The sequence below is a fragment of the Cupressus sempervirens genome, chromosome 8 (genome assembly GCF_028749045.1).
Source record: "Cupressus sempervirens isolate cs-2001-9-10 chromosome 8, ASM2874904v1, whole genome shotgun sequence".
In the NCBI taxonomy this organism is placed as follows: Eukaryota; Viridiplantae; Streptophyta; class Pinopsida; order Cupressales; family Cupressaceae; genus Cupressus; species Cupressus sempervirens.
Genome location: NC_143125.1, coordinates 522,031,046 through 522,047,696, shown reverse-complemented (window position 1 = coordinate 522,047,696; position 16,651 = coordinate 522,031,046). Strand labels below are relative to the sequence as shown.

The following is a 16,651-nucleotide window of genomic DNA, read 5'->3' as shown; positions in this document are numbered from 1 at the left end:
GTAAATTTCATACTTGCTAAGAGGGAGTGTTAAATTTGTAGCTTTAGATGAAATTCTATTATGTCAAATCTATGTTCGTTGATCACTGGCTACTTCAAAGCTGAAGGTTGTGTTGATTGGTCACTAGCTACTGGACGTCATTGTGTTATGTTTATTTGTATATATGATCACATACTTGGAATGTGGTGTTTTAATGTCTTCTACTTGGTGGAAGATTATTTATTGTTACATTCCGTTTTGATGTCCTTATTTTGGCAGGAAATATTATTATAATGAGTAGTTTTGATGTCATTTATTTTTGGCGGATGTTTTGAAGTCTCCTCTTTATTATGGTCAGTTCACAAGATTGTCGTGGATGCATCGGTTCAACTTCAATTGTAACTGTTCTTTGTTTTACCTTCGAAAGGTCTATTGGCATAAAATGAAATTACAAAAGTTAAATGTATATATATATATATATATATATATATATATATATATATATATATATATATATATATAGTTTTATGGTTTTATGGGCAAGCAAAACAAGAATACAGATATTATGATTCTCTGTTTGATTGTTGTGGTACAATATGGAAGCTGCATTTTATGATTGAGTCGATCTCAGTTTTGAGTATAGAGTTTTTCAATCGTATTGATTGCTTTGTGCATCTATTATTGCATTGTGTTTCCAAAGATATTGTTCATAATGTTTAGGTTGCTTGGCATCCTAATAAGCATCAATCATCGTTCCTTGTACTATCAGGTTATGCAGTAAATTTTTGTTAAAGTTATTATATAACTAATGTAAGTTTCTTTTGATTAGACTGTGTTGAAGACTAAAATATTAGAGCATTTTAATTTGTTCTTTTGAAATAAAGTGCACGATTTGGTGGGTGGGTTGTTTCCTCTGTGAGGAGGGTTTTTCCCAGGATAATTATGTTTGTTTTGTTCATTTTTAAGCTCATAAAAATTTGGTCCAAATTTAACACAATAGATATCAATTACTTCAACTTACTTCGAACCAAGCAAATTGTAAGGAGAACGAGTTTAGAGAATTTAATCTAAAAGGATGTAAGATGATGCAGTGAGCCTCTTAACTAAACCTTGGTTCGCTTTGTTAACTAAGCATAGGAGGGTGCTATTTTCTAAGGATGTGAAAATAGTTTCACATTGTCAATAAGGCACAATCCAAATGAACAATTCCAATGGAAGCTAAACACTTGCAATGTAGGCCTAGACTAACCTTGCATTGTTACTTACAATCAACAAGTAGCAAAAGTTATGGACACTAGCTCCACTAGTAATCATTATTCAACTACTTCTATTCAACATGAAATAAAATTCCTACTGCAAATGAGGAAATGAAGAAACCATGCAATACTTCAAAGCACCACAAGTAATCCACCACAAAGACCAACAATGAATTAGCAGTCCCTCTGTTGGCATTATGACAACAATTTCAACATGTCTCTTATCACAAATGATAGGAGTGGGGTTTATATAGGAGTCCCAAATACAACCATGATCGTTTTGAAATCAATGGCCTAGATTAATCAATGACACATCCTAATTAGGGCAAGTGTAAATAGCGTAGTAACACGGGGACGCGTTCCCCCCCTTTTTGCCCCACGTCCTGGAGACTTCAATGCACTGTGGACTTGGGGACTCCATCTCCTTGTCCCCAACAACACCACCAGATTCCGCCACCTCCACTGAGGATGGGGACATCCGGTGTTGACTATTTGCAAATTCAACTATTTATGAATAATGTTCGATGTTCCAATTCAATGCAATGTTCAAGTATTTACTTTTTTACATCTTTGTATCTTATATTGCAATACATATTTTCATAACTAGCATTTTAAGTACCATATATATATATATACAGCCCCTCTCTTGTCCCTCGCTGCCGTAACCCCTGCCGTCCCCCCACCGTGCCCAAAATAAGGCCCCTTTGTCCCCTCGTCCTGGAAAATTGTCCCCCCGTTCCGTCGTCCCCACGTCCCCCAGGGCGGTGTAACTATGGTAAATAGCCAATATAAACAAGACACCAACATATAGACCAATGAGAAAATTACATTCCACATCCCCTTGAGAATGAACCGATGATAAAATAATATGTTCCATATGTTCATTTGTGAATGATTTTGATTGGATGATCTTGGAGACGTCAACTTGAAGCTCTCTGATTGGTTGAATGATAATTGGATGCCACCTCACCTTGCTCACCTTTGACTCTTGTTTCGATTCTTCATTTTCCTTTAGGAATTTCTCTCATTGGACTTGTTTTTGGAATTACTTTTGATTTCTCAATTTTCTTGAAGTAATGGGTTTCCCTCTATTGATCATAGACTTGTAAGTCATGTCCTTGAACTCTTGATGGTGGCTATCTTTCTCATTTGTAGAGCTTTTCTTCCATGGCTCAAAATCCTTGATCCTTGATCCTTCATAGGGACAAATTGGAGTGCCTAACAACTTGTTCTTTAATTGAATCATGCTTTGTCCTTACGGAAAATTGATGCAAATAGAGACAAGCTGATCTGCCTATAAAATAATCCTTATTCTTCAAGCATTTAATCAAGTGGAAAGCTGACTTGCACAGGGACACATGAATGCCCATGAATTGAATCCTTGAACTTGTCCATGGACTCCTTTAAATCTGGACTTGCCCCATATCGTTGCTTGATGAAGGTTTCATCTTGAGATAATTCCTTCAGCTTGGTCTATGAATATTGTTTCCTTTGTCACAGCTTTGAAGTGCATTATCTTGAGTGTCTCTTCCTTTGATCTTGATTGTTTTAGGTTACTTCTATTTCAGTGCCATCCTTGACCTTGACCTTGAACTTGTCTTTCACCTTTTTTTCACTTCCTTTCAACTATCCCTGTCTTTGATCCGAACATGAGTCCTGGTACAAAGCTCGAAGTCAGTATGGCCTTAAGGGACTCAACAAAATAATAAATTTTAGACTTCTAAATCCTTGATTTAATTCTTGAATTCAATGCAATAACTTAGGATTTCTACCCATAGAAGGTTATAAATAGAATAGACATTTTGATTGGAATTTTAGAACAACGAAAATGATCAAACTAAGCAATTGGAATGATATAATCAGACCTCTATGGATAAAGAAAAAATTCTGATTTTTTGAGGACAATTTGTGGTAGTAGGTCTGGAGACAAGTCATAATCAATCACTACATTAAATTCATCCATGGTTCTATTATGAATTATGAGTTAAATGTAAACCAACCATGGTCAAAATCCATCTTTGTCCATAATGACAAACACAGACTTTCTAAGGACAAGTCTCAAAATTACCTTCTTTGGATCAATTTAGTCCTTAAACTTGCTGATCCTTGCACAAAAATACCTCCCAAAGACTTAGCAACATCCCCCTATGCGACTGGGATGAGTAACAAATTATGACGATTTTCCTCAAAATCACCCCTTCCAGTGGTGTTTTCGGATTTGGATCCGCAGACACATTTGTTTCAGACTTCAAATGCTTCAAAATGTGCCTAAAATTGCTCCAATAAGTCTGTGACGAGGATGGATTAACCTTGAGGATCATTAAAAAACTCAGAAATTTTATGGGGGAGTCTTTAGACTTAGTCTGAAAAATCACATATTCAGCCCCATTTATGCTTGAAATCAGTCAAGGAATAGTGATGCAGAGCTTTCCTAGGAAACACTTCTTATGGGATTAACACTCAAGAAGTTTCAACAATGGGCTCTTATGCATGATTAAGAGACATTTTGAATAAATTTACATCTAGGATAAAATTAGAATTCTTCAAAGAATCACTAATAACTTTCACAAATGAATAGATATCACAAATAAATTTAATAAGATTGATAATGAATGAGTTAAACAAATTTTTCCAAAGTTACAGCCCGAAATAATGAATGGAATAAAAGTTATTACTCTTTTTCCAAAACTGCCTACATAAAAATCAGATTCAGATCAGTCTGCACTAAAACGACTATTGCTTCTTCAAATCACAATGAAATTGACCCAAACCAAAACCAAATTAAAGCCAACTCAGAGACCTTTCCAAAATTATAAGTTGTGTGTCTGTATATTGTCATATGAGTTCATACCAATAGAAACAAGAGTAGGATTTCCTGGAAAAATACACAGAAAATTAGCTTAAAAACTTGAACAAACTTCTTTTTATTTGTATTCCCTTCCAACTTCTCCAATCATTCAAAATCTTAAATCACGACTATTACATGATACTTTAAAGCCTTTTCAAGTTATATAACTGATTAATTACCCCCCACGACCATTCACCTTCTCCCTTGCATATTGTGAACACTTTATGACAATAGTTTATTACATATTTGACAACTTTTGTATTTTTCTACAAATGACCTCTAAACTTTATAATTCCCTTACTAACAATGTCAAAATAGACTACATATGACATTGTAAAATATTACCACCCTTTCAAAGACTTATTTTCATAATTTGACCATACTATATACTTTCACAATTCATTGCAAATGACTTTATTTAGCCTTACATATTGATTCAAATGGTGTCAAAATACATTTGAAAGATCATGCCAAGTAATTAAATGTCTTCTATCCTCATGGAGCCTTTTATTGTGCCTTTTTGATAGGTGCTTCTGCACCAAATAGGCATTCTAACCTTGCAATTAATTCACAATCAAATATGGAGCAGTTTGGGGCTTTGTGGGTTTTAATTATTTTTATATTAAGACTTCCAAGGGAAAATTGACCCACATAAGGAATCATAATTACTTTTCTAAGTCCCCTTTCACCACCCCAAAAGAGGTAATTCACACTTCCATAAAAAAATTCATAATCATTTCTTTTCATCCAATTGGGGAAACTCAATCTACGCAAGGATAAATTACCATAATTCATGCTTTGAGACTCTTGTCTTGTGCCCATAAGTGGGGAAAATTGACCTAGGCAGTGATAGATTCAACCCCCCACTTAGAATTTTTCTGCTTATCCTCAATTAATGCCAAGGAGAAAATCGATCTGTGTTTGGATATATCCAGACTTTTGTTGGGATAATGATTACTTTGGGACCTCAAAATTTTGCCTAAGTATATGCTCAAAGGGGAAAATTGTTAGAGTAATTGATTATCTTTCCTTGCTACACTTTTAATAATAGGAAGACATTTGTCATATCTGTGGGTGGCGCCCTATCACCATGGGACATCGCTATTTATAATAATCATATTAAGGTATTGATTATATAAATATAATTATAATTATTAATAAAATAAGTATATTTTCAATTTAATATAATACAATTATTGTCACTGCAATAATCATATTATCGATTGTATTATCTGAACCTTTATCATATCGATGTCGACTTGAAGGAGACCAACTATAGCTACAATAACATAAAAAAAAATTACTTTGCATCTTGGCTCTTCATCACATTCCTTATCCTTAGTATCTTGGTGGGGAAAATCGACCCATGTTTGGACAAATGGTCTAACAATTAGAATTTCTTATTGAAAATACCTCATCAAGTGGAGAAAAATAGCCCTAGGTTTGGATTTTCACCATTTCAAGTGGTGAATTTAATGCCATGTCTAGATTTTCATCATTTTAAGTGGTGAATTTCACGCTATCTCCGGATTCTCACTATTTTAAATGGGGAAGTTAATGCCTTTTTTGGGTTTTCTTCATTATAAGTGGGGAACTTCATATCAGATTTAGAGTTTCATCATTTTAAGCGGGAAATTTCATGCCATGTCCAAACTTTTCATCATTTTAAGTATGGAAAATCAATTTTTACATGGATTTTAATTCCCTTGTACAATATATATATCTTTATTATGTAATTTGGACTATTTGAGTAGCCAAATATTAATCATAGTTCCATGACTTAGACTTTGCTATGACTCGGCAAGGTCAACTCGACAAGTGACTTAGCGACCATGAGGAAAAATGAAAATATCCTTGAAATTTAGAGATTTTTAATGATTTAAAACTTGTCTCATGCACCCATTATTGGAAATTACAAATGTAAATTGTAGTAGAAGGAAATAGAAAATATAGATATGCATAATTATAAATGTTGTCAAATGTGTATAAAATCCATGAATCCATGACATCAAATGTTCCCAAACATGTGTAAACAAAATCAAGTTTGTGGCTCAAGCTCTAGCTCAACCTTAGCCTCAGAGTAGTCTGTTTGCTTCCTACAAAATCATTTGAGGTAGGTCTTGGATGACTAACAAGCCATAGTTTCCTGTGATGTGCCAGTTTGATCAAGATTAGCTGCACCTAATCATGATCTATGCTCTTCCGTTTCCATAGCCACAGTCTCAACCTCTTTGTTTGCCTAGTTAACCCACTCATGGTCCTCAGTGAAGACAGTATCAGTAGACTCAATGAGCCACTTGGACTTTGGTTCGATCTTTGATAGAGTGATCAAAGATGCGTCAGTGTCCAAAATCTGTCTAGTTCTCAGACATAGGTTGTAATGAACAAAAACAAGATCATTCAAAATCTCCACGATCAATCTGTTACGCCTTTGAGTTGATTTTCTTGAACATGAACCAATTGCACTTATATCCAGAAATGTTGCATGGCTGACTGAAAATGCGGATGACAATGTTTTGAAGTTTGGCGTTGTAGGTCCAAACATTGGCCACCATCTATCTAAAATAATGAAAAGATAAAAAATAAATCTCATTTCAAACTTTAAGGATATATTATAAAATCAAATTGCATAAGCCATAAACATAAGAATCTTTATGTTTAACATGTATTTCTACTTGGCCGCAATTCTGTTCGAGTATCTTTGCACATTTTGCTTGTGAAAATCACCCTCAATTCATTATTTTATGCATCTATCTCTTGCACTATTTGTGCCATCACTAGACATCTTTTGTAACAAAATGCCGAATTGAGGATGATTTTCACCTTAAAGTTAACAAGGAAGAAAAATGCCGGATTGAGGAAATAAGTGGTTGTATGGATGGGCTTGTGAAGCTGGTTTTTCTATCTCATATCCATTATCTTCAAAATGTGGCCATACTTATCCTCAACTCTTACATACATGGATCTAATGGCCTCCTTGGCCCTATCCATGCCCTCGTATATGTAGCCCATAAAGGGCTTCTCCTCATCAACAAGTCGTAGGAGAACTACTAGGGGCTCAATGACCTATAGCTAATATTAAAATAAAAGAATTAAGTCACAAGTGTGCATTAAAATAAAAAAAATTGTTCAGTTGCAAAGAAAACAAACATATATTTACTTGTATGATCTTTGCAAAAAGGGTTCAAAAATCGAGCTCATCAAAAATACAATTTGCCACATCTATCCTTGTAGTGATTGTAGCATAGGATGATGTAGTCCACTCCTCGCCAACAAACATGTACCTTAAAGCTATTTTTGATTTTATCAAGGATTTTAGCATGAGAAAATTTGAGGCAAATCTCGTGATACCAGGACGCGTTAACTCTTTTTGCCTCATGTATTGCCTCATAATGCTAAGGACCAATGCATGATTGTAGATAAATTTGTAGATATTTTTGGCCCTTTCAACACATGGTTTTACCCATTCAAGCTTACCAATCTCCTCTAACATGAGGTTAAGGCAATGGGCCGCACTTGGAGACCAATTTTATTTGGGTGCCTCTATCAAAAGTTTACTTGCAACAATTTTAAATTAATTAGAAATTTAGATGTGTTAAGAAAACTTTGTTAGCATGACTGATGTTGTGATGGCAGGTGATGTTCAGTGGTGTCATGATACAGATTTGATTGCATGACGATCACTTACTGTTGCCATTAATGCTAACTATTGACCTAGTGTTCTTGGTGTGCTGCCAAGCATAAACATGATGAACAATGTGTTGCAGTGAGTTTTAGTGGTAGTGATCGTTATGAGAATTGCAAATGTCTCTGAAGGTCCATGGTGCTATTGTTGAAGTGAAGAAAGGTATGATTAGGAGAATTAACAGTGCAACTAGTAGAACAGTTAGTGACAAGAGATAGGTGATTTAATTGGTTTGTCAAATCTAAGAGAAGTCAAGTGGAGCGATCATAGGTGGATGCAATCAACACAATTTAGATGATAGAGTTGCGACCTCAACTCATTAGGGTGATTGGTGAAGTAGTGCCAGAGTGGATAGGTGATTAGTGAAGCAATGCCAGAGTGGATAGGTGATCGATGAAGCAGTGACAAAGTTGTTGAATAGGTTAAAGTGTATTGTGTTCTTGAGTGATATTTAGTAAATTGATGATTGGTACTAGTTTTGAGGTTGCAATGGGTTCGATTGAGTCAGTCACGATTTGGTGACATGTCTTCATGATTGGAGGTAATGATTTGGCATCACATTGATCGATGATAGCATATGGATAAGATTCTAGAGGAAGAAAGTGTTTGGTCAAAATGTGTTTGACCTCTTTATATAGAGTTCTATGTAAATTAGTGGATTCGATGACATGGTCTTGAAGACATTTTTCGTGGTTTTAGTCTAGTCTTGTAGTGGGTTGGATCTGAGCATGATATTTGAAATTTACATCGACTTGAATATTAGGGCTTGATTAAGGCAGTGGACTTAAAAGTCCAATATATACTGGTGGAAGCTGAACAATTTGTGTGGTGCAACAAGTGCGGTGAAGGGCATAAGTTGCATTCAAGCCAGGGTAGAGTTGAGTATGTTGTGAAGTGTGTGTGAGCTTCAGTGGATTGATTAGATAGAGAGTGCTATTCCACAGATCATTCTTTATGTTGTTCTCTAATTGTTGTAGTAATGAAATTCCTTAACCGAGTTGATCCTAGAAGGTCCTTTATTGTAAATTCTTTAACGATGTTTCACTTCGATTAGTGTTTAAAGTCCTTTAACGAGGCTACTCCTAATGGGGCTAGAGGTAAATCCCTTAATTGGGTGGCACCTAACAGAGTCTTTGTAACTCCTAACATGGTTGAGCTCCTCGCAGGACGTACTTCAAAAGAGTGTACAATCTATGGGTACTAATCCTAGCCGTGATTTTCACCAAATTGAGTTTTCGTGATGCCAAACTTTTGTGTCAATATTGTGGATGTGCTTATTTGTTTGAAGATTTCATTTTCTTCTATTAAGTTATTCTTGTGAAAAAGGGTTTAAAGGTTGAAAAGTTGTTTAATTGGTTGAAACTAATTCAGCCCCCCTCTCAGTAATTTGTTCCCTTAAGACTAGCAAATTTTAAATAAATTCATTGATGCCTCTCCGTCAAAACTTAAAAAGTTAATAGTTTACTTGAACCAACATAAGCCACATAATCCATTACCGCCTATGCCGCATTTTCTTCCCCCACCTCTTGTATGACTTCCTCAATAGCCTCACATAAGTATGTCACATTTGAGGAAGCATCAATAGACTTCAAGAACATGGTGGGTTCTGAAAATAAAGTAAAATAATTATCAATTGTCATGGATCAATCAATGAATCAAAATATAAATAATTCAATGCATTTAGAGAAGTAGAATGATCAATGGCCTCAGCAGGAAACAAGAAAATTTATTATTCCTCCTCTCTGTCTAACCATGTGTCATGATGGTGCGTCCCATTTGGCTCCAATGTTGTCTATGGTTCTCTAGATCAAATTTATATCAATAACCATTTCTAACAAGAGGAGAGCACTTAACGTCAATAGGGCCTTGAGGTCCGTCTCACAAATGGTTATGACATCTATCATGATTTGCTAATAAGGACTCTTGTCACAAATAGATTATGATTAATTATTAGATAAAGCGAAGTTCAACTTCAAACTATAAATTTTAAAGTTATAGCAATTAAATAAAAAAGAATTACCTAGCAGCACAAATGGAATGCTGCAAAAGTACTAAAACTTGCAAATTTGTTTTTTTGCAGTATCATGGACCTCCTTGTTCCAACCCATGTTCTCAAACAAGGGTTGTGCATGAGGAGTAGTGTGTGGCACAAAATAAATGTCCAACTTCGATTTTTTTGGACTCTAGGGCTAAGGGTAATAGTGCCACTAGGAGGAGCATAGGCACTAGCACTAGGACAAAAGAGAGGCATGGAAGAATCCTCTCCAACATAGTCTGTAGATTTGGATGCAGTTGCGAATGTGGCTATGGATGAAAGGAGCCAATAATATTTAACTCTTCCCGTTGCTTCTTCTTAGTTTCCTTTTCTTGTCCATATGTTTATAACCAGACATAACAAAAACAAACTGCTTCCAGAGTTGCTTTATCACACGGGTCAACATCATTGCCAGGTATGTCAACAATACGATATTTAAATCTATCGATGCTACCATGATTAATTACTTTACAATACATGCATTTTGTTTGATTTTTTGTCTACCAGGAAATTCTTTAGTAAATTTCCAAGATGGACACTTTGGAGGCAATGGGAAAAAATAATGTTTTTAAAATTTGAAGGCTTCTGCAATAAGACAATATTATGAACAAATTACCATCTGTGCATTGTATTTTAGGAAATCAACAAGCCCTATAAGCCCTACATTGTTTTTATAAAAAAATGTAAATACATGTTTACTTAAAAAATCCAGGTTTTGATATTGTTCTACTTCTCATTGAAGTATGAAATTTATATTTTTATAGAAAATATTCAAGATTTGGAAAGTTGAAATATTTTAACAAAAAATGGAAAATTCATCAACATACAAAAAAAAGAACAAAATCTACAAAATTTAACACTTACCTCTTTCAAATAAGTTGAAAAATCTTGGAGCAGGTGCTATGGTTTTCTTGATGCTCTCAATGCAAACAAGAAAATTTCCTCCCCTCTCTTTTCTTCTCTTCTTCTCATAACAAGCAAATCGAATGTCTTTTAGGGCAAAATCGAGAACATGTATAAAAAATAAAGGCAAACACTTTTTAAAATTTTTTTTTTGCAAGTCCAACCCATATAGTCGTGGTGCAGGTCATGAGCCATGGACTCAATGGGGCATGACTTGTTGGCTGGACGGGTCATGCGGGTCATGATCCATGACTTGACGGGTCATGAATTCAGATCATATAAGCCTGCCAACAACTCCTCAAACCTCAGCTCTCCAAAACTCACCTGACTCGCAGTGAGTTATGAGTCATTGATATCTATACACGTAGGATATTAGCTCTATCCATTACAACTGAACCCCAGAGGAATTTAATTTTAAAAACTCCCACTTTCAATTGCAACTTGACCACTCCTGAACCCTTTTAAGCTCTGAACTGCCAACTTTACTGCCAAAACCTAACAACTACAAGCAAAAAGAGGGGGTCTCCATTGCAATGGGGCAATGGTGTGAAAGCCTCACAACACATAGCAAAGGAGACCACTATATACATTATTTTTTTAGTCCAACTAACATAGCAAAACGACAAAATACACCACCATATCAATGTTTCAGCTGAAGAATAATCATGTCAATTTTAACAATCAGCCATCATTGATCAAATATTGTTAAAATTCTTTACTATGCCGATCCTACAAGGTTTTTGGAGGACCCTGTATGAACACAGAATGACCCAAATCCAAATTTGTTTCTAGGGTGGATCGGATGGGACTATGCACATTTCTAGGAGAATCTAGTAATGTAGAGAAATATCATAAAGATGATTACAATAAGCAGCCTGCTATCAAAATACTCAAAAGCAGAGAATATAATAACACAATTTCTACCAATATGTTTGCTTAATAATCTCTTTACAACTTTATAGGCACCAACCCCTCCTTTAATTTGTGAGCACCAACTCCGAAGGGGAGAGGAGCCATTACATATGTGGGGTCCAATACATGTTATAGTAGGTGGACAAAACAGACCCTAAAGTGGTGTGCTAAAAATGTCCCATTAAGGCATGTCCTCAAAAAATGCCTCTAAATTTCAAGAAGCAACCACTTGTGTTGCCAATGGAGGGCTCCTTTAAACATGACTTAGTGCACACCTATTGGTCCTTTCACCTTTTAGGACCATTTTGGACACCTTTGCAAAACATATGCCGATGTGGCATCATATTTGACCACGTGATCTTGAAATTTTGTTTTATGTAGGGGACTTGACAAGTAAACTGCTGTAAAAAATTGAGAGTGATATGAAATATCTCCATGGATTTTGACAAGTGTGAAGTTAGGGTGAGCATGTACTGGCCCTCTCACTAGATGTACCAACCCCTCATTCAGTTCGAGGCACCAACCCCTCATTAGATTGGATCCTAAATCTAAGATGAATTGTCTACAAGTTTTCCACAAAATTTTCTTCACATTTTTCTATAATGAATCTCTTTTTACCTACTTCAAATCTGCTCACAGTTCTGCCACAGTACGATCATCTTTTCTTCTCCCAAGGTTTGCTATGAAGTCTACTTATCTTTCCTCTTTTACAATAAATTCTTTATTTACCTCTCCACAAATCTCCATGATATTCATAAAATATTTCCTTTAAAGCTGGTGTATGTACTTTATCTGATTTCTTCTTATTTACTTAACGCACACAACTCTTATTGATTTACAAGTGTCTTTTAAAACTTAATGTCTCCATGTAGAAAAGCATCTCTTTGAATGGATGTAGTCTCAGTTTAGCCACCTTTCCGTTAATCACACTTCCTCCTTAAATGCCTATAAAAATGTTCTTAACTATTGTTCCTTAGTTATGAATGGTACCTTTTCATTATTTATTATTTTCCTTAAAAAACTGCACCATTTTGTCATTTACTAACTCTGAATTAATCGTTTTCTTTTTCCTTGTAATCCCTGCTCCCAGTGGTAAGCTAATCAAGGGTGCATGAGTTGACATTTAATATGTCTTCAAAACATATTAATTTGCTGCCCCTTTTTTAACATAATTGCTGTCTTGTCCAAGGGGTTTAGCTTGCTTGGTTGAAGTGACGAGTGCTCATTGTGGAGGCCCTGGTTCAAATCCCAAGAGGGACATCTTTGTAGAATTCTAATTGTGACTCTTGGTCTTCTATTGGTTGTATTTGTCTTATTGTAAAAGGTGAATTCTAAGTTGTGACTCTTGGTCTTCCAAATGTTGTTTCTAGTGTGGTTGCTTGAAAAGAGCTTGAATAAGCTTGTAATTCTCATGTTGTTGCTCTAATGAGCACAGGATTTGTAAATAATTTCAATATAAAAACGTAATTGCTGTCTTGACAAATTACACATTTATTTCTTTGATATCTTTATTTCTTTTCCTTTTACTTCAGGATCACTATGGTTGTGTACCTCCTTAGAATTATCTGTTGCAAACGGCAACCTGGGAATCCTGCTATCTGAATTTTAGTATTCCTTAATCTTCCATATTTTTTGGTGGTCGAGAGTCTCCAAAAGGCTGGTTGTTTAGCTGGAAATATACAGTCGCCATTCATCCTTTTGCCAATCATTATTTTTATTCTGATGTTTGCGACTACTACAAAGACTTATCATATATAAATTGAGCATAGAAATGGTCTCCATAATGACATCAATGGCAAATCCCTAACACTTGTCATGGTCAAACTTCACCAAGCTAACACCAGCAGCCCTGCATCTGAAGTTGTAACATCCTCATCTATCTGTGTTGGCTCCTCTACTTCTATATCCCATTGTGTTGCTGGACTCTCTTTGTATACAAGTTTCAGCCCAAAAAATAAAAAATGAACAATTAATTTAAAAGCAAAATCCAAATGATGGAAGGGGTGCAGTTTTTTTTTGAAAAGAAGAGGAAAGAATGAAGATCATCACAAATGAAAAAAATTGAAAAAGAAAACACTTGCTTACATCCCCAGCCACTTTTTTATTTTTTTTAAATTAAAAAAATACCTGTTTATGTCCCTAGGACGTGAAAATTCTCAGCATCCCTAGGATGCTTGAGGACTGCTAGGTGTCCTTGGAGACTCCCTGACATCGTCTGGACGTTTCTTGCATTGTGATGGTGGTGGAACTGTGGGGTGACGCACCGTCCTCCTCCACATGTCTCAGAGACATTACTGTCCTAGAAAGAGTTTTTGTTTTGTGGGGGGGTGGGGGTGGCGATGCATCCCCATGGTACATTGATTTTTTGTAACTTTATACTTAGTATATAGGTTAACTGTGTCCAACTATATTATATCAAGTTACTAGTTATGCACTATGAGGTATGTTTTGTTTAATGCAATCTAATCAGCTACAGGAATAAAAATTTAAAATAACAAAGTCCTTTTTATTAAAATTCATGGGTTAAACTCTCTATTTTATTTGCTCTTTATATCTTTATGCTATGGAAATGTGCTTAAAATTATGTAGAGAAGTTGTTTCTGTCTTTCCTTTATAATTTATTACTTTTTTCCTAAGAAAATCTTATTTTAACTGCGTTTTAAAAAAACATCTTTAACTTTTGGTTTGCCTTTTTTCTGCAAATGATTTTTGCTGCTATGCAATAACCTACTGTATCCTTTGCTCTCTGTTTGGTTAAGTTAGCAATGATTCATTGACATTCAGCACAAACCTCTGACTGAGGTTGGAACTGGAGACCGATTGTGAAAATCTTATTCTACTACTTTCAGATAATTGCTCTTTTCTATGACATACCTTTCAATTCAAACATTATAACACATTCCCTTTTGTTTAGATGTCAATCTGTTATTTCTTACATAAATTAAATTCTGCAACTGTCTTTACAACCCAACTTTGTTCATTCTCATGAAAGATGCTTGAAGTTTTATTTTGACTTTGGACGAGGGATTATAGCTGTGATTATTTATTTTTTATATAGGGCTTCTGTTTCTTAATATAGATAATGGAAAAAAGAATTTTGAAATTTTCTATTCAAGTTCCATTACTTTGTATGGTGTTTTTTGGATTCTCAACTTGGTTGCCATTTGGGCCCCTATCTAAGAAATATGAAACAAGAAATTGCCTTGGAAATTAGTCATCATGTGTGACCTTTAAGAAGCTGAGCAAGACACCCTGCCCAGGAATGCCATTACAGTAAACGTGGTACCAAACAAATGAAAACTATATCAGACATCTGTAATATGAGTTCTGCAACAACTTGTTTTATAACCAAAAAAGCTTACCAGATAATTTTACATAATTCAAGCAACATAAAAGAGAAAGAATTACACCTTTTAGCTTGGCATCACATTCATTTCTTTCTATATTATGAAATCTGTCAGTTCCGATTGTTTTTTGAGCATTGAAATTATCACCACAATTCATTTTTGTGAAATTATCACCTTTAGAATTACTTAATTTGATGCTAAACAGAACAATGTAATTATGCAGCAACATAAAAGAGAAAGAATTACACCTTTTAGCTTGGCACCACATTCATTTCTTTCTATATTATGATCTGTCAGTTCCAATTATTTTTTGAGCATTGAAATTATCACCAGAATTCATTTTTCGTGACATTAGTAAGCCTTCATTTGTCCAGCATTCTTCGTGCACCATCTGTGTATGTTGACAGTTGAATTGTGCTCTGAACAGTGTTCTATATTATTAATCATTTTGATGTTATGCTGTTCTACAGAAAAAGCAAAAGGTCCATTAAGTTTTCTGTCTGTCTGCTATAATGAAAAAGGCCATGTTCAAGTTTGGACCCGACACACTCATGGAATTAGAGGAAACCTGATTGGATTTTTGCATGCATTTGACCGTCATATGAACATGGTACATCACTATGACTCATTTTTGAAGTCTCACAGTTTACCATAGAGAGAACTCTGTTAGACTTATATTCTTATTCTTCTGATAAAGAATTCTATAGTTTTACAGATATTGCAAGATGTGGAAGAGGTATATACAGGTCAGTTATCATTCTTAACCAATTTGTCTTATGGATTTTTAATGTCTCTAATTTTCAATGTTCTTCAATGAATTACCAGTACAAACTCTCCCTTTTTTGTTTTTTTATAGAGTGGGAGGGATATGTTGGGGCCCTCATGAAATATAAACAACAGATACATGCATTGATCCACTAACAGTAAGAACTGCAGCTTTGTGGCTAAATCCATACAATTCAAAAGATTACCAATAAAAATCGGAGCCTACAAAAGCCCCAAAGGGACACTACAACTACCAAAAACCAAATAGCTAACTACAAACCAACACGAGACCTGTCTAAAATTAGTGGGGCCATACAAGCTGTTTATATAACTGATACACTTGCCATCACTGGTGCCCCAACCTCTCCATCAACTCCAGCCCTTCCTCCAAGGCTGCATCCAGAACTGCCATGGATCTGCACTTTCCCATCAACGATCTCCTCCTTGTATCTAAACTGAACTTGAAATTTCTTTAGCAGATCTTTAACTGGTTTTGTATGCAAAATGTAAACGCTCATACATATAGAATGCACAGAATTAAAGTTTCAAGACAACCATTCAACTCTTTAATCCACCTCAAGAGCAGAATTTCCAGTTATGTCATCATAGATTTTAGAAGCAATAATAATCTCAGGATCCATAGTAATCTGACAAGGTTTTTTAAGTGCAAAATGCAATAACACACAATACCAGTTACAAAACGGCACTACCAGTTCTAAAGAGAATACTGAAGAATAAATGATTGTGTCTTCTTATAATCCTAGTGCTGCTTTCTCAACACTCTTTGCTGGTGTCAGATGACACACAGTAAAGGACAATGACCGCTGCTTACAGGCGAACACTCCATTGGAGTCTTAATCACAGACTATAGGTACATAAATCATTGACATCCTAATGGCTATTTACAGTTGCATACATAAT

At 35.1% G+C, this 16,651-nt stretch overlaps 1 protein-coding gene across 1 annotated transcript in view; it reads left to right on the top strand.

Annotated features, from left to right (window-relative positions):
- Positions 1 to 16,651, top strand: part of LOC149543489 (uncharacterized) — a 159,632-nt gene that overhangs the window by 92,117 nt on the left and 50,864 nt on the right. Inside the window, exons 5-6 of the mRNA XM_089798290.1 lie at positions 15,436 to 15,575; positions 15,681 to 15,711. Coding sequence (XP_089654416.1) covers positions 15,436 to 15,575; positions 15,681 to 15,711 — 171 coding nt within the window. The remainder of the gene's footprint in view (positions 1 to 15,435; positions 15,576 to 15,680; positions 15,712 to 16,651) is intronic.